General features: G+C 37.9%; 1 protein-coding gene across 3 annotated transcripts in view; it reads left to right on the top strand.

Annotated features, from left to right (window-relative positions):
* FHOD3 (formin homology 2 domain containing 3) overlaps positions 1–22,145 on the top strand; it is a gene marked incomplete at both ends in the record, with an annotated part of 355,589 nt that overhangs the window by 179,049 nt on the left and 154,395 nt on the right. For all 3 annotated transcript variants that reach the window (XM_079533942.1, XM_079533941.1, XM_079533940.1), the window contains one exon: positions 385–490. In XM_079533942.1, the coding sequence (XP_079390068.1) occupies positions 385–490 (106 nt within the window). The remainder of the gene's footprint in view (positions 1–384; positions 491–22,145) is intronic.

Genomic DNA, 22,145 nt, shown 5'->3' with positions numbered 1-22,145 from the left:
GGAACTATGCTAAGGCGTAGAGATGGCTTTCTTATATAACACTGACATTCTAAGATTTTAGGGATGTCTGTTTATGAAATATGAATATATTGTAATATCAGGCGGAATGTTTGCAAGCCTTTAATGGAAAAAATCCAAACTCAAATGTTTTATTGATATTAAACCTCTGTAGTTGACTTAAAGGTAAAATATATATATATATGACTTTTATCTGTTTATATCAAGTATTTGATTTTAAAATGTATTCTATACGACGTCATTCATATAAACTCACTTAAATAATCTGATAAAGAAATTCAGTGTTGCAGGAATGCATTTGGTTTTATGTTGGGATACATTCTGCTTTTGGAGTTCTAACATAGCTTTTCCTTTCTTCTGTGGTAGGATGACAAGGACTTGGTTCATGAGTTCGTTATCGCTGAAGGCTTGACTTGCCTAATCAAAGTAGGAGCAGAAGCAGACCAGAATTATCAGAACTACATCCTGAGAGGTAAGAGAAATGTATCCAAAAGCAGTTGTTTTGTTTTTTGTTGTAAAGCTCTCAGACATCTGCTGTGACTTGCAGCATATTTGAAGCATATTTATCTCTTTGGTAGAGGGTCTTGCATGTTATGCAGCAAAATTGAGGTGAAATTAACACACGTTGCTGAGCACGACAAATAGGAAAATTAAAATACTTATATTCTCTCAATTGTTTTTCATTTAGACTATGTCGGAAAGCCTTCTTTCTAAGAAAGAAAAGGCATAACTTATAATTAACAGTAAAACGGTCATACTGTACAGTTAGTTGGCTGGAAGCAATGTAAGCTACCTGATATTTTGGAGTTGAACAGTTAATCTGAGGTTTACATTCTGTTGTTTGAGCTAAGGAGTGGTGATAAAGGTAGAATTTGAGAAAAGATCTGGAAAAGATTTCTTTCTGAATTAGAAAGATTTCTTATGGTACTGTGTTCCTGCATACATAATGTGTGTGACTACTTTTTAACAAGGGAACCCGGGCTGCAAATCAGAAGAGCTCCTTCGGTGGTTTGAAGGGTTATGAGTGAGAGGAGAGCGCATTATACCAAGGGATCCTGAGTATGGGTGATCTCATAGTTAACAGAGAACATTAGTAGATACATAGCTGTGGTGTATTGCTCATTTGAATTTTCTTAGACTGACGTACATAGCTGTCTCTAAAAATGTCAGTTTGGTATATTTAGCTGCCAACATTCAATCTACAAATTGAGGAGTAAAGAAAATACAAAAATAAATAGAGGGATTTTGTAAGAACCAGAAATGCTAAGTTACTGAAAGCTAGGATTCAAACAGTAAATGTGGCTTCATGTGAACAACTTGAAGATCAGACTGTACAAATATCTATTTTGGGGTTGTATAAGAAAGTAAATCAGTACAACAGAAATTGTGTTCTATGTCAGGAATTGTGCTGTGATGTAAATTTATTTGAATAATAGCTTGCATATACTCAGAAGTAAAAAACTTTTAACCACAGTGCAACTAGACAAAGATGGGGAAATATAAGAGCAAAAAAGATTTTCTTTGCTGCTAAAAAAAAAAAAAAATTCTTTCGTTCTTTCGTGGAGAAAACCAGTTAGATGCTCTCATAAAATTCAGACTGGAAGCAAAATGTGTACAAATGTATGGGGGCTGTATAGTATGCTTCTAGGGTCTTGAAGGAACTGGCTGATGTGGTTGCCAAGCCACTTTCCATCATGCTTAAAAAGTTATGTCTGTCAGGTGAAGTCCCCATTGACTGGGAAAAGAGAAATGTCACTTGCATTGTTAAAAAAAGGTGGAAAAGAAGATCTGGGAAACTACAGACTAGTAAGCCTCATGGCTGTGCCTGAGAAGATCACAGAGAAGATCCTCCTGGAAGTGATCCAAAGATGATCAGAGGTCTGGAGCACTTCTGCTGTGAGGAAAGTTTGAGGGAGCCAGGGTTGTTCAGCCTCTAAAAGAGAAGGCTCTGGGAAGCTCTCGTTGTGGCCTTCCTGTTCTTGAGGGGAGCTCATAGTCAGAGAACCAACTTTTCACACAGCCTGATAGTGATAGGATAAAGGAGAATGTATTTAAATTTAAAGTGTGGAGATTCAGATGAAGTGTTAGGAGGAAATTCTTTCCTTAAGGGAGTGATGAGGCACTGGAACAGGTTGCCCAGAGAAGCTGTGGATGCCCCATCCCTGGAATTGTTAAAGGCCAAGTAGGACAGGGTCTGGGCAGATCCAGTGGATGACAAGCCTGCCCATATAATGAGGTTAGAACTAAATGATCTTTAAGTTCCCTTCCAACCTAATGATTTAAAATAAAGGTGGTGCACCAACAGCCTGCTCTTCAGTCTAGGGGTATACTGCCTCATCCAGTCAGCATTCATCCAGAACAATACTGAAAATTTGAAGGAAAATTAAAGATGTTTGCCTGAGTACCCAAGTGGTTCTACAGTCGAAACACAGGATAACCCTGGAACTGTTTTATTCCAGTATCACATAAGATCCAGGGTACTGAGCCTAGCAGTTGACAAAAAAATCCAGTAGTACCTGAGAATCGGTCACATCTGACCTAATATCCTTATTTTAAGATGCCCTAAAGGGATTGATACGATCTTTCAAATACCAAAATCCTGTCTTCCCTCCTATCTCCCTCTTTCGCTGATTCATGAAGCTGAAGCTTCTTTCTGGATAGTATATCTGAGCATCTATTATAATGATAGGATTTTTCCATGTGATGTGGTTTTTATTTGAAAAAACAGATTTGTTGTGACTGTCTTTCAGAAAATTCAAAGCTTGTTACAACTCCAATATTTTGTCAGCTGGTTTTTAGTTCCAGGAGCTAGCGTATTCTCTCTGAATAGATCTGCGTGTGCTAAGAGATAAAGATAGGTTTGTACATACAGTGTAACCAGCAAATCTTATCCAAGTATGTTGAGGAGAGTGCTGAAAAGAAATATTAAATGCATCACATAAGGGTATTTTTCTCATGTGTTATTTTTGGAAGACCATAGACAATGGTTGTTACAGAGATTAAAAAAAAAAAAAGTCTGTCTTGATTTTTTTCTGCTTTATTGCTGTGGTGTTCTGGCCTTGTGGTTCCTGTTGGAGTGGAATGTATCCTCCTTGTTTTCACTGGGTTTAACTTGGATCGTAAAGGGATGGGATTTCTCTGTAGTCCCATATCTTGGCTGCATTTCTTCAGGACCTTCATTTAATTAGCTGTTTTCTTCCAATGACACCAGCACAACTTACAGGGCTGACAGCAAATTGCAGCCTTAGCCACTGCAGTGCCTCTTCTGGCAAGGTTCACCTGAGTGCTGCTGTCTTTGGTTTTGAAGTATTTCAAATGTATTTTGAATGTACAAAGAAATAACTTGTGCTTAGCAGTGAAAATAGATTGGAAATATGGGTTTTTGTAAATGTTGGAGGTGTTCATGCTCTTATGCATTCTCAGGGACTAACTTTTTGTAGAGGTTGCTTTTTTTTTGCTTGTTTTTTTCTTCTAAAAGTCTGTGCTGCTTTGCTTCAGTGCTTGTTAGTTGTGCTTTTCTGCTCAGCAGTTCCAGCTTGGTTCAAGCCAGACTGAGCTGCCAAAAAAATGACTAAACATGAGTCACAGAAGTTTTAGTTACTTTAATGGGTGAACCGAAGATAAGTGTGTCGTTTGCATGCAATGCAGAGGACTCAGGACAGTTCCTTGTCGAGTGCTGAAGAGTGACTGTTTATTCCTGTCCTGTGAAACAGGATTGTTTGACAGCACCTTTCAAAAAAAAATATTCCCTTTTGACAATGTATAGTCTATGGGCCCCAAAGAACAGTAGCCAGGACTTCTCTCTCAAGTTATTCTGTTGAAATACTGCTGTAGGACACAGCTTTTATTTCTTCTTACTTATTACATTTTTACCCTAAATTTCCTTTTTGACATTCCTTTTACTTATCATGGAGACATAAAGAAACTATGTTTTATGGGATATTTTTTCCCCACATAAGCAATTTTTCTTTTTTTTATATTCTTCCTTTCTTGGTTTTTCTCTTTGAGAGTATCCATATTAACTCCATTCAATGTGTGGAGGGAAGGTGCTTCTGTGCCAGTTACAAGGTTGCAATTTGGTGATGTTGCCTAGATTTTCATAAATATATGGTGGTAGTGGAAAAGAAGCAAGATTGTCCACTCTTCATTTAATACAAACTTTACTGTAATTTTGGAGATGCTTTAAGTATTATTTGGAAATGTGTTTTTTGCCTGGAACGAAAACTCAAAATCTGAAATGCTATGATTGAGCACAGGTTAATTAAACAATTGATAGAATTATAGTCGTTGTCTTGTTTTCTGTTAATTTAGCTGTTAGAAGAGTGGGAAGAAAAAACACCCTTGGATTACACCAAGGATTAGTTGTTTTAAAACCAGACTGAGTAAGAAAGATGTAGGGAGTTTATCATGCACCACGATGAGAGTCTCTGTCCATGTAGTCCTGTCCTTTCTGTCCCTCACAGATGCCTCTGAGGGAAAATGACACGTCTTTTAAAAACATTAAATCCTAATTTCATATGAAAACTCAGCAGCATCTTCAATCTGGCAGAATAACAGTTTAGTTATTTTGCTCTACTTTTAAAAATTCTTACTAATAGTAAATGTGGTTTATTTTGGAACTGCTTTTTTACAAGCATGCTTTTATTTTTGTGTGTAGAAAAAATATATATAGCACTCTAATTTTCTCTCTTAATTTTGAAAAGACCTTCAGGATTTTCAGGTAATTTTATAGAGGATTTTTACCAGAAAAGACCTACATGAATCCAAAATACTAAATACTTAAATACTACTTTTCTGAAAGGGTGGTCAAGCACTGGAATGGCTTCCCAGGGAGGTGCTGGAGTCGCCGAACTTGGAGGTGTTCAAGGAATGTTTGGATTTTGTGTTGAGGGACATGGTTTAGTGAGTACTGTTGGTGATAGGTGGATGGTTGGACTGGATGATCTGGAAGGTCTTTTCCAACCTTGGTGATTCTGTGATTCTGTAAATGTGAGTGAGAAAGAGTGAAATATCTTAAGCCACTGATACAATGTGTGAAAAATAACTCTGAGGCACATTCTCATCTTCGTTACACACTTAAACTATGTAGGATTCCATTAAAACCATTCTGTGCAACCCTAATATCTGCAACTTCTGGATTTGCAAGCTGCCAATGCCAGAGAGGTTCCCTAGAAAAGCAGTGGTTCCAAAGGTGCAGGAGTGGGAATTGATCTTGCACTGGTGCGTAAGGATGAGGAAATCTGATTCCTCACTAATAAATGGGAGCCAGCCTTTGCGATGATTTAGATGGAGAGAAAAGAAGTAGCCTTACAGTGCTGAAGCCTTCACTGGAGCCTCAGGGGTCATCCAGCATTACTGGGAGCTCTCTGAGCTATAGGCTGGATTTTCCAGAGTAGCAGGCAGACAATTCAACTGCTGCTGGTTGGGCCTATTTATAACACTAGAAGCACGCGATTTCACCTGCGCATCAACTTTAGCACAACTGGTTGTACTGCGTATTCTGGGAAATCTGATTAAATTCCTAAAACAGCTCAGTGCTGTGGGGTAAAAGACCATCTGGTTACTGTCTGTCAGTGGGATGCCATGTGCCCGAGGACATCAAGAAGCTGAAGGAAGCAGAAAGCGAGGGTGAGATTTTGCAATTGGGCAGTGGAAGTTGCTGCTGATAACCCGTTGCTCTGAGAGCTGAATGTGACATTATCAGTAAGCTGAGGGTATTTCTGTGTTGAGCCACGGGCTGCTTGGAATGTTCGGGATTTGTAAATGTGCTCTCTGTAATGAGGCACTCCATTTCCAGGAATCAGGCGGCTGTTTTTGCCAGAGACCCCTCATTACAGCAAGGACCGAATTCTTCCAGTGCTCCTGAATTGTCCTCCCTCATCCAGACAGATTGTGGGGCTTTGGCCTTTTGTGTTAAATGGTATAGTAAAACATTTAGTAAGACGAAGGGCACATTTTGGCAGTAAATCTATGTGATACTTTGTGTCATCGGCACCATTTGTATAAATACCAAAAGAGTAGAAATAAAATCTGTAAGAGGCTATGTCTGTCCTGAGTTGGTACTGCAGCAGTAAGGCACATGGTAGCAATGTAACTTTAGCATGGAAAATGGAGACAATGCTATGTAGAATGCATACATTTGTGTTATTCCCATATCGGTGTGAACTGTAGAATTGTGTGAGGTATACCAGATGTAAAAATGTATGCCAGCATCTTCGAAGCTGCATGCTGAAAGCTCTAGTAGAACAGACAGACGTGATTAGGATTTCCTTTACATTTATGTATTTTCCCAAAGCCAAATATCAGAACTTTCCTTTTGCTGTACTCTTGACCTTCAGTATGCAGGTGTCCACACATAACTGTGATGTTCTCATCCATATCAGTATGTGTTCAAGTAGACTTCTTATGTGCAACCTTTTAAAAGTTATGCTAAACTTCTTGACTGACATCAAAATAGTTTTAGTAGGGTCTGTGTCTTAAAGAGAAATCAAATGTCTGAAGCTTGAACACTTAGGGTCATTGCTTCTGAGGTGAACTAGATGACTCAGTCTCCCTGTGAAGACAATTGTTTGATTGTCAGAGCAGAGTTCATTAGGAAGGGTATCAGAGTTAGGTGCTTGTCCTGAGTAGAACAGAATCATAACTGTGCCTGTGCCAGTAAGACCTGCAGGTTAGCAGCACTGCAGAGGATCGGTGCAACATCTCTGAGGTGTAGCTGTGGTATTTCCCTTTGTGAAATCACCTCTGCTGCTGGCGTTCCATCAAAGAGCTTGGTAGTTGTAGATTGTATGAATGGAAACAGACGTGGAAAAAACAGACCTAGACTGGTTGGATCAGTACCCTTTAATGTTGTGTGTGCAGAAACCTTAGGTTGCTTTTCTTTCTTTGTGCATCTTGATAAGTTACAAAATGAAAAATATGAATGAATCCTGGTTCATGAACTCTTTAGACTGGAAATGATAAGATTACAATGTCTTCCATTTTATCAGAGAAGAGGGCAGAGTATATGATCTCCACGATCACTTATCTAAACAGCAGCCTTTGGCTCAGGAGCTGAGCCCTCTTTTATTTCTTCAGATCTCTAAGCCCAAATGCAGTTGTTTACTTTTACAAGGGTAGCTGGAGAGCTTGACCTTGGAAACCATGCAGTTTCAGAAAGCATCCTAATTGCTTTCCTCTGTGTATTTTTAGCATATCCTTTATTCATTTCTCATTTGCATATTTTTAAATGACAGTCATTAGAGTCTACCTATTTACTGCACTGAGGGTTAATTACCAACCAAAACCTGAAGTGTTCTCTAAATTTGTGGAGCAATTCCACCCTCTCCTTCCTCTCTTCTCTTCCTCCTCTCCCCCTCTTGCTGGATATGATTCTGGTCTGTGCCCTGTCTGGAAGCAGAGACAGATGGTCCTAACGCACTGCATAAAGCACAAGTTCTCCCAGACTGGGATGGGAATTGGCACTGAAGCAAATTCGAGTTCAAAAGTTTAACCACCAAACAGTAATTTACACATCTACAAATAAACTGAGCAGTTCCTTGCTCTGTATGTTGTATGAAATGGACTTTGGTGTTGTGACTGCTTGTGAGGAGGATATGGGGTTCTCATAGTCTACATGGAATTCAGCAATATAACACCACCATAAAATTATGGATTTCCCTTGCTTTTAAAGCTGACCAAGGCTTGGAAGGCTTTGGGTTGTTTTCTGTCTATGTGAAAATGAATCTTCCTTTTCTGTGTAATTTTTTATGCTTTGTGAAATTCCCATGAAACGTGACACCTCAGGCTATGCAGACCCCTGTAAAATGAGGAGCCGAACCATGAAAAATGCGCATCCTTAACTACTAAGCAAAGAATAAATACTTGTAAAGTGGTCTCAGGAGCCTTTAAAGCCATTTGGGGTATTACATGATTTAACTACTCAAACTTTATGAACAAGTCTTCAAAATAATGTACCAGTTCTAACTGGTAGGAGCTTACTATGAAGGATTCGGGCCTTTTTGCAGTAATTTTTTAGCTTGAATCATTAAGAAGCAATTAATTATAGCAAAGAGCTTCTGAATTATTTGTAATTATTATATGAATGTAATACACTGTAATGTACAGTGAAGAAAATAACATTTGGTTATTCCCATTTCAGGATTAATGCTTCCACAGCTATTTGTGTTAGTGATTGCCAGGGTGCCAAAGTGCTCTGTCTCAAGCAGGGAAAATAAATGACTTCAAAGGAGCATGGTGAGGGTGAAATCAAGTGTGTCTGTTAAACAGGATAATTAGTAAATGTTATTCGGTGGATATGATTATTGTTTGACATACTGATGTGTATAAAAATTAGATTCTTCTACTATCTTCAGAGTTAATTTCACCATCCAATTATACTTGAATTATTGTAAATTACATCTTATCACTGTTGGTACTGCAGATGTGCATTTTTAGCAGTCATGTTCTCATAGGTGTGATCAGAAAATTAGAGCAGTAGACTGAACTCTTAAAATATTTATCTTAATTGCCACCAACAGTGACCTTCTCTAAGGCTCTGTGTTCTTTTGCATCAAAATGTTTTATAAGCCATAGAGAATTTGAGAAATTAAAAGTTAAGACTTACTTGTGTGTCCTAGCACAGCATTAGTTCTAAACATGTCATAAATATTGTGCTCATAGATGCATGCATATGGAAAAAAATTATATGTAGAAGCTGATGATGGGAAGGGATCATCTTAGTGAGGCACATGGGAATATTAACATTTCTGTTTGCTGCTATGGAGGATTTTGCTTCATGGCTCTGAGGACCTCAGAGGAGACCAGAAGACAAACAGTTCCGGCTGCCCTTTGGAAAAGCAGAAGCAGCTAATTACTGCAAGGACTGAATGAGAAAAGATGGAAACTCTTTTTGATGCTCCTTAGTAAAAGCTAGTGATGGTGGCATTAGAGCAAAAAGAGAAGAACATGCTTCTTCAACCCCTGTACAGACATGAAGGGGGTTGGTGAGTGTGTGGGCAGGGACCAGGCAAACCCTGGGCATGCAGTAAAGCCAAGCCACCATGGAAAGACAGACCCATTATTGCATCTTCTCTCTTGAAGCTGCTGGGAAAAATTAGAGGGGTCTGGAAGCAGGAGCCACACATGTTCAGTGCATGCCTCAGACTTTAAAGAAGGATTAAATCCACTTAACAACAACAACAAAAAAAATCACTTAAAAAGTAATGAAAAACCATCTTAAACGATGGATTTATGAATTGTAAAATGTTTTATTTCTCACATTTCCTGGCTAGAAAGATTTTTTGGTCTGCAAACCACTTCTAGTGTTATCCAAGTAAATTTTGGTGAAGATGTCTGTGAAGCGAGATTGAAGGTACAGAACTCCTGTCCCCTAGTGATGTGAGAGCTCTGAGTTTCCTTAGCTTCCAAAAATACATGATGGGCATAGTTTAGGGTGACTTTGTCAGTAATTTATCATTTCAAAATTATTCTTGGAGATTTTACTGAAGAGAGTTTACTAATGTAAGTGCCATGCAAAATAAGCTGACATTTTATTCTGCCATTTTTAATTTGTTGACAGCTAGAAAGCAATTATTCTTTCCTTCAGTCTTAGAAGTATTTCTCCACCCCCATACTTATCGTAGAATCAGAGACTCATAGAATAGCCTGGACTGAAAAGGACTGTAATGATCATCTGGTTTCAGTCCCCCTGCCACAAGCATTCTTATAGAGATGACAAAAGTGTTTACAGAATGAAGGTTCAGAGAGGATTATAGCCTGGTAGACTTAAGACCAAGGTTGAACTTCCAGTCCTGCATATTGGTGTTTCTGGAAAGTAAGTTATAGGAGTGAGGTAATGCATCATTGACAGTATTACTCAGTAATTTGTATCTGTCTATAAGAAAGAATCTAGAGAAGAGCGGTTCAAGGTTTGCACTCAAGTGGTTCCACGTCATGTTGGGCCTGGAAGGACGCATCAGAGGAAAGAAAATGGTCTGAGTCTTCGGTAAAGAAAAGTGTCCCTGCTGCTGGGAAACCAGTTCAGTGGTGGCAAACCTCAGGAAATATTGCTGATTAAGGGAGGATCATAGAATGTCTTGGGTTGGAGGGAACCTTAAAGACATCCAATTCCAACTCGTTAATTTTAATGAAAAGCTGGGACAGACGGACCCTTTTGCAGTTTGCTGTTTTTCTTTTCACATTTAATAGTTCCCTGAAATGGAGAAACTTATAAATAAATAAATAACAGGACTGTTTGTCAGAAGTACCATCAGATGGCTCTACTGCTACGGTATATTGAGCTCAATCACAGAATTACAGCTAAGGAATTAGTATACCAATTGTATGCTTTAAGTGGATTTAAATGATATGTGGAGTCTCAGTGACTTTGCTGATATTGAAAAATATCCTGTTTCCTCCAACTTAACTCCCTACTATTTCTCACCACCTCTCTAGACAAGGATCTCAGCTTCTTCTATGCCTGTCTCTCTTGTGCACCCCCACTCAATGCCCTAATTTTCTAATTTTGTAATGCAAATCCTTGCTTTAAAAGCTCCTTGCTTTTAATTTTTTTTTTTTTTTTTTTTTTTTTTAAGCCATTCCCTAGGTTGTCTTTGTGTACAGTGGTGAACTTACTCCTCCCTAACCTCAAGTGTCTGTTTGCAGACTTCTGCTCTGGGTGCTGCATGTCTTCAACATGCCCCTTTGCACAGAGCAATGTCAGGGAGCAGATGATGTTTTCTTAGCTGTGCATTATGATGATGCAAAGGTTTGCTTTTAAGGCAAATGTTGAAAGTAACGTTGGGACAGGATTTCCAACTTCTCAAAATTCAATCTGGGGGCACCAGTAGGTTGCTTTTAGTATATAGGCTAATATTTATGATGAAAATATTGATAGTATTTGTTAACCATACGTATTAGTCACTATTTATTTGAGCTTTTGAGAAAGATTTCTAAAAATACCTGTACGTCTGCCTTTGCATGCATGTATATCCCCTTTATATGCAAGCTGATAGTCTTTGATCACATTGTGAGCATGGCTTTTTCAGCAGCTGCTCTGCTTCAGTTAGTGAGCACCATCACACCTGTGCACTTAATGAACACTGTTAAACAGCTTGTCTTATCATCAGCATTGCCCAAGGCATTTGGATATATTCTGTGCTATGCAAACTCTGACAGAATATGCTTGCTTTCCTCGTGGATTCTTCAGTGGTTTGTCACTAATTGTTATCCAAGAGCTTCACAAATAACAAACTGTTCTCAAAAGCTGAAAGGGCAGCATTATCTTTGTACGGCAGATAAGGAAATGAGGTACTTGAGATGCAGTCTGAATTCAGATAGATTCAGTAAGCCTATGTGCTATTTTTGAGACTGCTTGAGCTGATTTTTTGTTTAGGTCTTTCTGTTCTTTACTCCTTTCTGTTCTTTACTCTTTGGACTTCTTTTCCCATTTAGACTCTCGTCTAGCCCTTTGTTTTTTTCTCTCTGATCTGCCTATACAATAACCTTTTGCCCCTTCCCACATCAACTTTCTTTTACCTTCATCAGGTTTTCAGTTCATTTATATCATCAATCAATATTCACCAAATAATTCGTAAATAATAACTACACATCAACATTCATCAATTCATTTGCATGAACTTCTTCACCAGTTTAAGCAGGCTTACACAGCTTTTCTCCCCGTCACTTCTTCCCACCTCTGCGATATTGCCGAGGTTTTGGCACCACAGCTGTGTTTGTGTAATGGTGTAATGAATTTGACAGAAGAATGTGTTCATCTGAGAAATGGCTTGGTGGGGAGAAAAGGATATTTCCCTGTTGCTTTGGATTTCTTTTAATCTAGTCAAGTTATCCAGTCCAGTTCTCTGTGGTAGGACAGAAACCGCTGTGCTCAAAAAATGCTGAATTTGACCAGAGACGAGCAAGGGGGAGTGTTGCAGTACTGCTATCAAGGATGTAGTCACAGTTTCAGTCTCTTATCTCATGTCCATTTCTTTCTTCAATATCTCGCATCAGTGCTAATTCCTATGCTCTTCCCAGCCAAAATAGATTTTAGTCTTTCCCATTATTTTTCTCATTTATCCTAGTCACTTCATCTCTTTTCATATCTCTCAGATGCTCCTCAGGCTTTCTCTTAGAGTTCTTCCCTTAACTCATCCATTTCTTTGAACTTCTCTGGGTTTAAGCTTTGTTTCTTTCTGAGTTCTGATCAGATTTCTCCTCCTCACCATTTAAATAACTAGACGGTTCATTTAAAACCAGAAAGCCTTGACATACTGTCACGTCCTTCTTTGGTGGGTTGTTGCTGGGATTGTTACAGGAATCTTGAGTGCCAAGGATGGAGTATTCAGAGTTTTCTGTTGATTGCATATGTTCAGTAGCAAAGGAATACTGTAAGTGTCAAGCACTGCTTATTTCAAAATGTTCTAAATGCATAAAGTTTGGCCATGTCTTAATGTTGTCTGTATGAGCTTTCTTACTGATACGAGATTATAGTTTTTTCTAAATTTTCCAAAGAGCAAAAAAATCCTAAAATACTGTCCTAAAAAACCCTGTCAACAATACTCATATTCTAGTAATATGTTTTCCTTCTCCGTCCTCTTCCTGTCTTCCATAAACCCACCATCATTGTAAGCAATATTAGAATTTTTTTTATGAGAAACCAAAGTGGTGTGAGTCAAGCACCATAAAGAGAAAGTTTCTGTCCGGAATCAAACTTTTAAAAAATTACTAGCAACTAAACAAAATATTTGCCATCAGATAATTTTAGTAATAAACAACAATGCCTGTTCCATACATAAGGAGCCTTCAGTTTTAATTTTGCTGTGCTGATGGTACACTGTTAAAAATGTAGGAAACTCATGCTTTATTAGCTGAAGTACAACATCAGTCTTGTTACTTTATGCACTGCTTTATTTTGATCTTTAGCTAAAATAATGTGAGTTGTTAGGTGTGACTCATGCCCATAGCTATACGCATAGTGTAATGGACTGATTTTTGTTAACCAAAAATGAACATTAAAAATCTTGTGAATTTAAAAATGTGCTCTAATTTAAAGTTCTTTTTTTAACACTTTCACAGTTAGTTGGGAGAGCGAAGCTTGAATGAGCAGTATTTGTTGGAAATATCTGTTTGAATCTTAATTTTATATTGATTCTTTGGAGTAAATAAGGGCAGTTAAATATGTATTAAATATCATTTGAAATAATCCCTTCTGGTTGGATTACAGGGTGGGATTTGTCTTGCCTAATTCCAGTTAACTTGTTTCAGGTAGTCACCTAGACCCCTTGAGCAAGAGAGAGCATGCCTTTGTGATTGAACTGCTTTTGCTGCTTGATTGGCAGTTTCTTTCATGTATCTGCGGTTATCTTTTGTTTCTGTTTTCAGACATCTTATGTCATTAGTCTCTGTCTGCAATTACAGTTTAATGCAGAAGGGGCTTGATTACTTACAGTTTAGTTCATTTTAACCTGAACTAGTTCTTCAAGAACAGTAGAGGCAGAAGAAACAACTGCAGATCTGTATGCTATCTCAGCCAATAGTGAGAAAGTCATTGGTGATGTTTTTTTCAGTCTTGGTCTGAAAAAATGAGATCGTTTCACTCAATTATTTGATTGAATGACTAGTTGGAAAACAGTGAGGAGGCTGAATAAACTGCATTATAGTCGGCTTTATGAAAAATATTTGTGCTTCGGTGCCATTAATTGCATTTGGTATGTTTGTGGAGGGGGATGCAATGAGGAATATGACTTAAAAATAAATAAATAAGTAAAATAAAAAGAATAAAAAAGATTCCAGATAACCTACTCCTGAAAAAGAGTCAAAGAACATAACAACATAACCATCTGTAATTCACATTCTCAGACTTTTGAATTCTAATGATGTGACATATTTATTGTTCTAGCAAAGTTAATGCTTATAATAAAAAAAAAGAAGCCACCAATATGGGTTTAATGGTCATAATAGCTCTCTGAACCATCCAGTAAAAGAGAAAAACTTTCCCTTTGATTTTAGGGTTATCTCAGGAACGTGTTTTGTGTCCTATGTTTGGTGTTATACTGTGAATTTCACCTTTCCCTAGACATCAACAGATAATGAGGAAATGGAACACAGGAACGAATATAAGATTAGGAGCCAGTTTTATAATGTTTTATACCTGTAGAACGTGTCATTAAAAAAAAAAAAAAAAAAAAGCAAGTCCCTATGTAATACCTGATTTTTTCGTCTTATGAATTTTAAAAGAAGAGTTTGGGGAAGATATTTGGACCATTTCTAAATTCAAAAGAACTGGATCTTCTTTGGCTACTTATATATTTCCTGGTGTGCTTGGAACTGCTATGGTGTTAAGGGTGGGAGTCTGCCTGCCCTACAGGACTCAGTTGGGAAAAGACTTTGGTTCTATACTTGTTTCTGCTGGAATAGAATGGTACCTATAAGCTCTGTATTTTTAAAGGTTGGATTTAGTTGATTTCCCTGACTAGCATTTACAGATGACAGAATTGTAATTTCAAAGAGTTTGAGCCTTATTTCCTCAGCTGAACAAAGACTTGAGTAGAAAGACTTGAGATTTCAAAAATCATCAGAGAAAGTCAGAGTCCTTTAACCCCATGCCATCATTGCCAGATTTTGGCCAACAGGAGCTTTAATGCATGTCCTTCTGAACTTGATTGGGCAGATCTGTGGTCATGTGTGCCACCTATAGCCAACATGGGTGAACATGGTAGCCCAGGTGGGCCTGGGTTTGGTAAGCTGAGTACCATGGACAGGGGCAGCTGCACCACGATAATTTCACGCAATCATTTGATTGAATGAGTACTTAGAAAACAGTGAAAAGGCTGAACTAGTTGGCTTATAGTAAGCTTAATGAAAAGTATTTGTCCTTCAGTGCCTTTAATTTTGCATGTTTGTGAAGGGGGATGAGATGAGGAAGATGACAAAAAAATAAAAGCCCCTGATAACCTGCTCTTGAACAGGTGTCACAGAATGTAAGCATTGACGCTTCATATTTTCAAACTCTGTAAGTCCTTTCTCACAAGCGCTCTGTCAGAACACCAAGCAGCACTTGTCATAATTGTATAAGACTGCACAGTTGGTGTCAAATTATCAGTTCTTAATTGCATGATAAATAGATAAGCCATCTGCATCTCTTTCTAGCAGACATTTTGGATTCAGACTTCCTGTTCAGTTGTGTTTAGTCCAGAGTTGCAAGTTTTCATGAAGTTCTCTTGCAAAACGTGTGTGGAGAAAATGGCTTCCAATGTCCTTTATGTGGAGTAAATTGCAAGCAGTCATAGCCTGTACTCTTCAATTGATGCTTCATCTGAACATCATGATGCTGTGATTTTAAACAGCGTTGTCCTAAAGTGATTTCAGAATTTAATGTCAGCAAACTTGTAGCAGGAACATTAGCATGCTTCTTCCAGATGTATATTGAAATATTTTACTTTGTTATAAATAGAGCATTCGGGCTATTGCTTGGCTGTTTTTACACATAGATGAGTACTGTTGAAAGCATTCCTTTGCAAAGGCTGTGCTTAAAAAAAAAAAGTTTCTTTTTGTTTCTATCCTGAAAAGTAAAGGTTCATTTCACTAACTGCAGTTGACACAGTCTGAGTGTTTTGTTTGTTTGTTTTTCAGACTAGACCATATACAAAGGAAAGAACAAGACAGTATACTTAGGCCAAAGAAAGTGTTCAATTAATTTGAGAGTCTGAAGCTTCTTATTCCCATTATACTTTGAGTATAGCACTTCTCTGAAATGTACAGTACTGATCATGCTGAATGAACTTGAAGAACTGTTGGTTACTCTCAAGAATCTGTAATTTTTTTACATGTGTTTATAAGGCAACATATCTCCTTTTAAGTGTTCTTTCCTCCTGTGCTTTACTTGTAATTGTCAGGGTGTATGAGAGCAGTATTGTGGATTCTCTATCCTATTAGAGGAGAACTTTAGAGGAGATTCTCAATGAATAGCATCATTCCAGACCTGAGGTTATAGTTAGAACAGGAACAGATTGCTGTAAAGCTACAGCAGCTGCTGCTTATCAAATGATGGTGCTAGAAATGTTCTTCCTTCTGAATGTGAATGTACCACAGAACAAACAGCTGCTGCTTCACACAAACACCACGCATACACTTATTATGACGCACTGGGCACAGATCTGTCTTTGAGTGTTGTAAACTGGGATGGTGCTTACAAGCAGGAATTTCTGAAGTTTTTTCAAGCAAGGTTAAGACCTGATGTCCATGATTGTGCTTCTGTTTATCATGCTGACATGACCAGGAGCTAAGTCTTGGCAAGTGTGTGAAACACAAAAGCTGAGTCCAGAACACTTACATTAATAATAATAATGATGATTTTAAAAAACACTGACAATTATGTTAATATTGAAAAAGTAATTTCTAGTTTTCTTGCAGAACCAAAAGACTACTCTGTATTGTATTGCCATTTAATGGACTTTTTTTTTTTTTTTTTTTCATTTGAAGGGCATCATAATCACTCCCTTTAAGTATGAGAGGATTTAATATGTAAATGCTGTGAAATATCTGGAAAAGTTAATTAAAAATAATCAGGGTAATTTACTGCTGGTTTAGCTGAAGATCTCATTTTTCATTAATGCCCTTCTGTGTTTATTTATAAGCTTAAAAAAATTGCTTACTGGATTATCCACAAACTCTATACTGCAAGTCTCAAAATACCAGTGCATATTCAAATGCATACTCCATATAGGATACATAGGACAATTTATATTTCTCTAAATATAGGAATTCTTTTGGCATTTCTACTCTTCCTCCAACCTCTATTTTCCAAACAGGAACCACGTTGCATCTATAGGCTTTCACTTAAAGAAAATGTAAATTTTTATTTCTCCTCCTTGATGTTTCACATTTTCTTTACAATTCCTTCTGCCAGTAGAAAAATACTCAGCAAATAAAAATTGAAAAGACAGCCTTACTTTTTCAAAGCAATATCCCCACTGTTACAGGCTTTAAGCTTTTCACTGGTATCACTTTACAACAGTATACTATTACATATGTATGTTAGTGAAAAGATAGCTTACACTGCTGATGTTAGCTTAGAATTTACGAAAATCATTACCTTTCTGTCCCCAAAAAGTACAGAAAAAATGAGTTCCTTACAGTCCCCTTTTACTATTTCTGTTTGTTCTTGCATCCCATAACATGCTCCATGGATCCAGAATGTAGAGCTCTTCTAGCTCGAATTATCTGGTTACTTAATTTGGCAGGTCAATTTGACTTCTTTCAGTTCTTTATCCAGTTTATCGTGGGTGTGTATGAACAGCAGCAGCAGCAGCACCATGAGAGTAAGTGGTTCCCTTGAGCAGGAGAGGGCTGGGCTGCCTTTCCCAGTGACAGCGTTGGCTTGTTCTTTTGCCATTTGTATGAATTTTTCTTTTTTATGAGGTTCTTGCTCCAGTAACTGGCCTGAAGTGGCTGTGTTTTATTCTTGCTGTTACTACCTTGTGTCTTGATTGCATGCAAGGCAGCTTCAACACAATTTGACCACCTGTAAAATCTAATTGTGTTTATTTAAAAAATAATAATAATTCTGTTTTGATATATTTTTTTTAACTATATACTCATGGTATTCTCTTGAACACTCATAGAAACGACATGAGCTATATCCCTGTAATGATTGGACTTGAATTGTGCTGCTTTGAAAGTAGAAATGCCAAGGCCCTTTCTGAAGTGGAGCAGGCAGCAAAGTTGTGCATGGGGAGGGCTGAGTTGGAGATGCCTGTTAAGTGGCTTGGAAAGCTCTACTTGCTGCTACTCCAAGAGGAAGGGGAGCAACATATGGTTGCTACTGCTTGAACACGTCTCCTGTATTAGCTGTCACCTTTCTGCCTTGCCTCTTCATTTTGTTGCAACTGTCTGAATCAACCTGGCTTTTAGAGTGCTAGAAAGCAGCACCTGGAGGTTGTCTGCCCTGCTAGTTTGCTGCATACTAGAAGGCCTAGAAATAGCTGTATTCTCTATCATGGCACCTTTTGATTTCTTTTTTCTTAGAAAATAACATTGTTTCAAGTAGAAACTAGGAAAAAGGAGGGTGGGGAAAAATATCGTGTTTTCCTTCTCTAGTTTGGAAGGGGAAAAGGGTGAAGTATTATGTTATTCAACGTTACACCAACTTGGCTAAATGAAGAAGCTAGTTTCATCAGGGCCACTGAGGCAGATTTCTCAAGCGAATCCTTCAGAGCAAAGTCCAGTTTTTATTCATGTGCTTTAGGAGGCTTGCCATACGATCACCTAAAGCCAGATGATACCGATAGAGGCAAATGCTGGAATCTAAATGTAAAATTCTTCTAAAGCATGCAAGAGAACATGCAAAGGCTCTAAAGTTAATGTCACAATAGCATAATATTTGTGTTAGAGTGCATCAGAGATAGGGTAGATGGATATCTACAATCATTTGTATACCTTTTCTTTAGTACTCAGGTGTGAAACAAGTCTGTTACAGGATTGCTTTGTATCAAACTAAAATGCAACATTCTGAAAGTTAATAGCCTGCATTATGAGACACAGATTACAAGGAAGTTCATTTTACTTGCTATTCAGCTCTTTTCTGTCTGATTTATTCAAGAGCAATGGTATTTGAATGGAATTTCATTGCTGAAGAGAGTGACACCTCTTTTCTGAATCCAGTTTTACTGAGTTAGTTGAGATGAAAAGACATAAGGACAATGAAATTCTCCAACATATTAAAGATGTAGACTGTGGAACAAGGCAAATACCATTCCTTTCCTGCCATCTTGATTATCATGCTTAAGCCATCCTCTCCATTCAGACTGTTCCACCTGTATCCACTTTCCCTGCTAAGAATCAAATTTTTGGTGTCTCTTGCAAATTGTTAATATATTGGTTGTTCCATTAGCATTGATTTGGGTGATATGACAATATCTAGAGAACTGAATAGAAAAGCTGCCTTAAATAACTAGATTGTTGTCTCTCTCATCAGTAAAGCGAAGAAGAGATCTGGTCATTGTAAGGCTGTTTTCTGAAATTCATCGGAAAAGTTTGGGATTTGTCATGGCAGTCTTGACCTCAAGACACTAGGGCATCCTACCTCGGTCCCTGAATTTGTGACATAGCTGGCACTATGCGTACTTTGGCAAGTTTTCATGGGCCCTGTAACATTTGTCCCTTCTGTTCTTCTAACTAATTAATACCCAGTATCAATGAAGCTGTCTTGTGAAAAGGATCAGTCTAAGCTAATAATTGCTGGAAATTATCCATAGGGAAGGTCTGTCCCACTTCAGCAGGAAATCTATTTTCTGATTTACTACAGAGATCGACATAGTTTAGGTAGATATCTCTATAGCTCTGCTATAATATTTTTTTCTCCTGAGAATAAAACGTAACAGAAGGTAGTTTAACTTAGTACGAAGCAATAAACTGCAGCCCGAGGGATGGTATGGGCAGTGTGCACCCCCGGTGGTTTGGAACTTCACCCCTAAACAGCTGCAGACTCCTGAAAAACTAATAGAACATTTGGAAAAGGTTTTGTTTACACATTTTCCATTACTTTTATGGTGTTGTTTTTTTTTTAATAGCTTTTCTATCAGGCATTCAGAAAAAGTCACAAATAGGCAGTTGATGTGCATTAGTTCCTTTTTTGCTCACTGATCTTTCTGTAGTGATTAATCAATCGGTGATTAATCGTCAACCGGCAGAATTAAGCATGCTCCTAACATGATAGTAGTTTCTATGATCTCTCTGTGTAGGCATGCCTACGTAGAGGCATATACAGGTACTTGTATATAAATACTCTGTTGTTCTTTGTTTTCCCGTTGTTAAATTATCTATTTCATTTCTGCTTCTTCTGACATCAGTGCAAACAGTGTTCTTACAGGAGTTTTTTTCTAAAATGCATCATTTAGGCTTATTTAATGTAATAAATCACAGGTGTTTTGCATTTGGTCTCCTAACTCTTTTCAGAAACTTGTGGTAGTTTATCTTTTGTTTATTTCCTATGAATGAAAACTTCAGTTTGGACTTTGATAGAGTTGACTTTTTACTCTTAAAGACTCAGGCCGTAAAGGTATTTATTATGTAGTGTCCATAGTTTTATTTTGGTACCATAGAAATTGAATTTTGGAATGAAGATATGTGAATTGCATTCATATAGTTAGATATGCTTTTATACCCAGAACATTTGTGTACAGGATGTGTATGATCATAAATATGTGCACAAATGCTGAAACAAATAGGTGTCAGTGCGAGATGCATGGAGGAAAAAAAACCCAGCACATTGCTGGGTTGTAGAAGAGACACAGAAAAAGTAATTTGCACTGCTGTAAGGAATTTTGTCTCCAACTTTTTTCTAATCTTTTAACTCTGTTAAATTTATTTGCTTAGTCAGATCTATATGGTAACGTGGATAGGTTTGGAAAGCTAAAAGGATAAAGCTTTCGTAATTGGAAGGCAAAATTCTTCTTGCGTGGCATTGCTAACTCCAGAGCATGTCTGGTTGCACAAGGAAATGCACAACTGGAAAGGTGGGAAAGTGTCTTGGCAGCTCTTCATACAGAGAATAAAGTATAGCTAGCCTTTGTGTGCTTTATTATATCTACTCTGTATTGCTAATTAGGTGAGGAATGTGTACTGTGCTGTATACAGGAGGCTTGTTAAATGTTGGCAGTCAAGATTTGAGAAAAAATGGGATGAGAGAGGACAGGTGGTAAGTGCAGCTGTATATGATTCCAGCTCTGTAGCCATGGAAGGCTCTGAGGCAGGCAGTTCTGTGTAAGCAGAAGGGGAGTCTGAGTAGTCCACCTGGGACTGGCACCTTGCTGTGTCTGTTTCTAATTTTACATTCTAGCTGTGTGAAATGTTAAAGAAATGGAAGGTGGATGATTGAATCTCGTGACTTTAAACACATCCTTTCTACCCGCACCTCCCTTCCCTTGAATTTCACTTTTTAGCATTCAGAAGATGGGTGGGCATAGAGGATCTGCAACTTTTCCCTGTGGCACTTTTGCATGAGGTTTTTCAGGAGATGGCAAACACAGCTCAGGTGGAACATTTAGCTCTACAGATGCTGTTTCCATGAAGCAGCTGCTTTTCACAGAGCATGTGAAGTGCAGGGAAAGGTTTTGTTTGTTTTGTTAGTTGGATCATTTCCTTCAGGCATGTTCTTAAAGCCCTTTGACTAATGAGAAAACTATAAAGTGTTTATTTTGGCAAGACATAAATAAAATATCATGCTGGAAATCATCCCAAAAAAATGGAGACATTCTCAGTGTTTAAGCAAATATCCTCTCTCACCTTTTGAAAATTTCTATTCAGAAAACAAGTAAAAACTCTTTCTGTCTCCTTCTACAAGGGAGTGGAAAGAAGGAAAATAAAGCAAAAGGGCATTGTGTATGTGGCCAACCCTCATGGAGAAAAAAAAAAAAATCCACGTATTAATCGCTTTGCTAATGCTTCCATTCCTCCAAGTCAGTTTTCTGAGGTGTTACCTTGTTTATGTTGTAAGCTGGACCAGCTGCCTGAAGTAGGTTACACAGGTGCCTCCCTCTGAACCTGCTTGGGAATTCGGGAAGGCTACAGGGAAACTGCATCTTTTCCAGCAATAGAAGCACTATGGGGCACGTTGTTGCTGCAGTCACTAGGGTTCATTGAAGGCTCGGGCTGGTTTCTATTCCTGCTTCATTGAATAAACATATTGAAAGGAAGAACAGTCATTCCTCTAAAGGAAGATTTTGGAGGAAAAGATAGCTGTCTTTCTTGCTAAAAAGCAGCATTGGGAAGAATTAGAAGGTTTTGTGGGGACAAGGCCATATAGTCTATACAGTTTGTCTAGAGATTTATGTAGTTTGGATAAGAATTCTGGCTCTGAGCCCTTCTATATGTCAAACTTGAAATATGATTAAGATGGGAAAGAATAGACTTCATTTTTTTAATGCTTGTACCAGCAATGTTGACTCTTTCTCTCACTACTTCATATTTTATTTCTTTTCCATAAAGTCTTTTGAGTTGGATGCATTTTAGGCTACTAATTTATGTAACTAAGAAACTCTCCCACAAGTTGAAGTACAAAAATTGAGGTTCACACAGAGCAGTATTTTGAAGTCTCAACACATTCTCAGGAAGATGTAAAACAGTTTAGCAGCATTTATTGTGCA

This window comes from Tetrao urogallus, assembly GCF_951394365.1.
Source record: "Tetrao urogallus genome assembly, chromosome: 3".
Taxonomy (NCBI): Eukaryota; Metazoa; Chordata; class Aves; order Galliformes; family Phasianidae; genus Tetrao; species Tetrao urogallus.
This window is presented reverse-complemented; position numbering and strand designations above follow the sequence as displayed.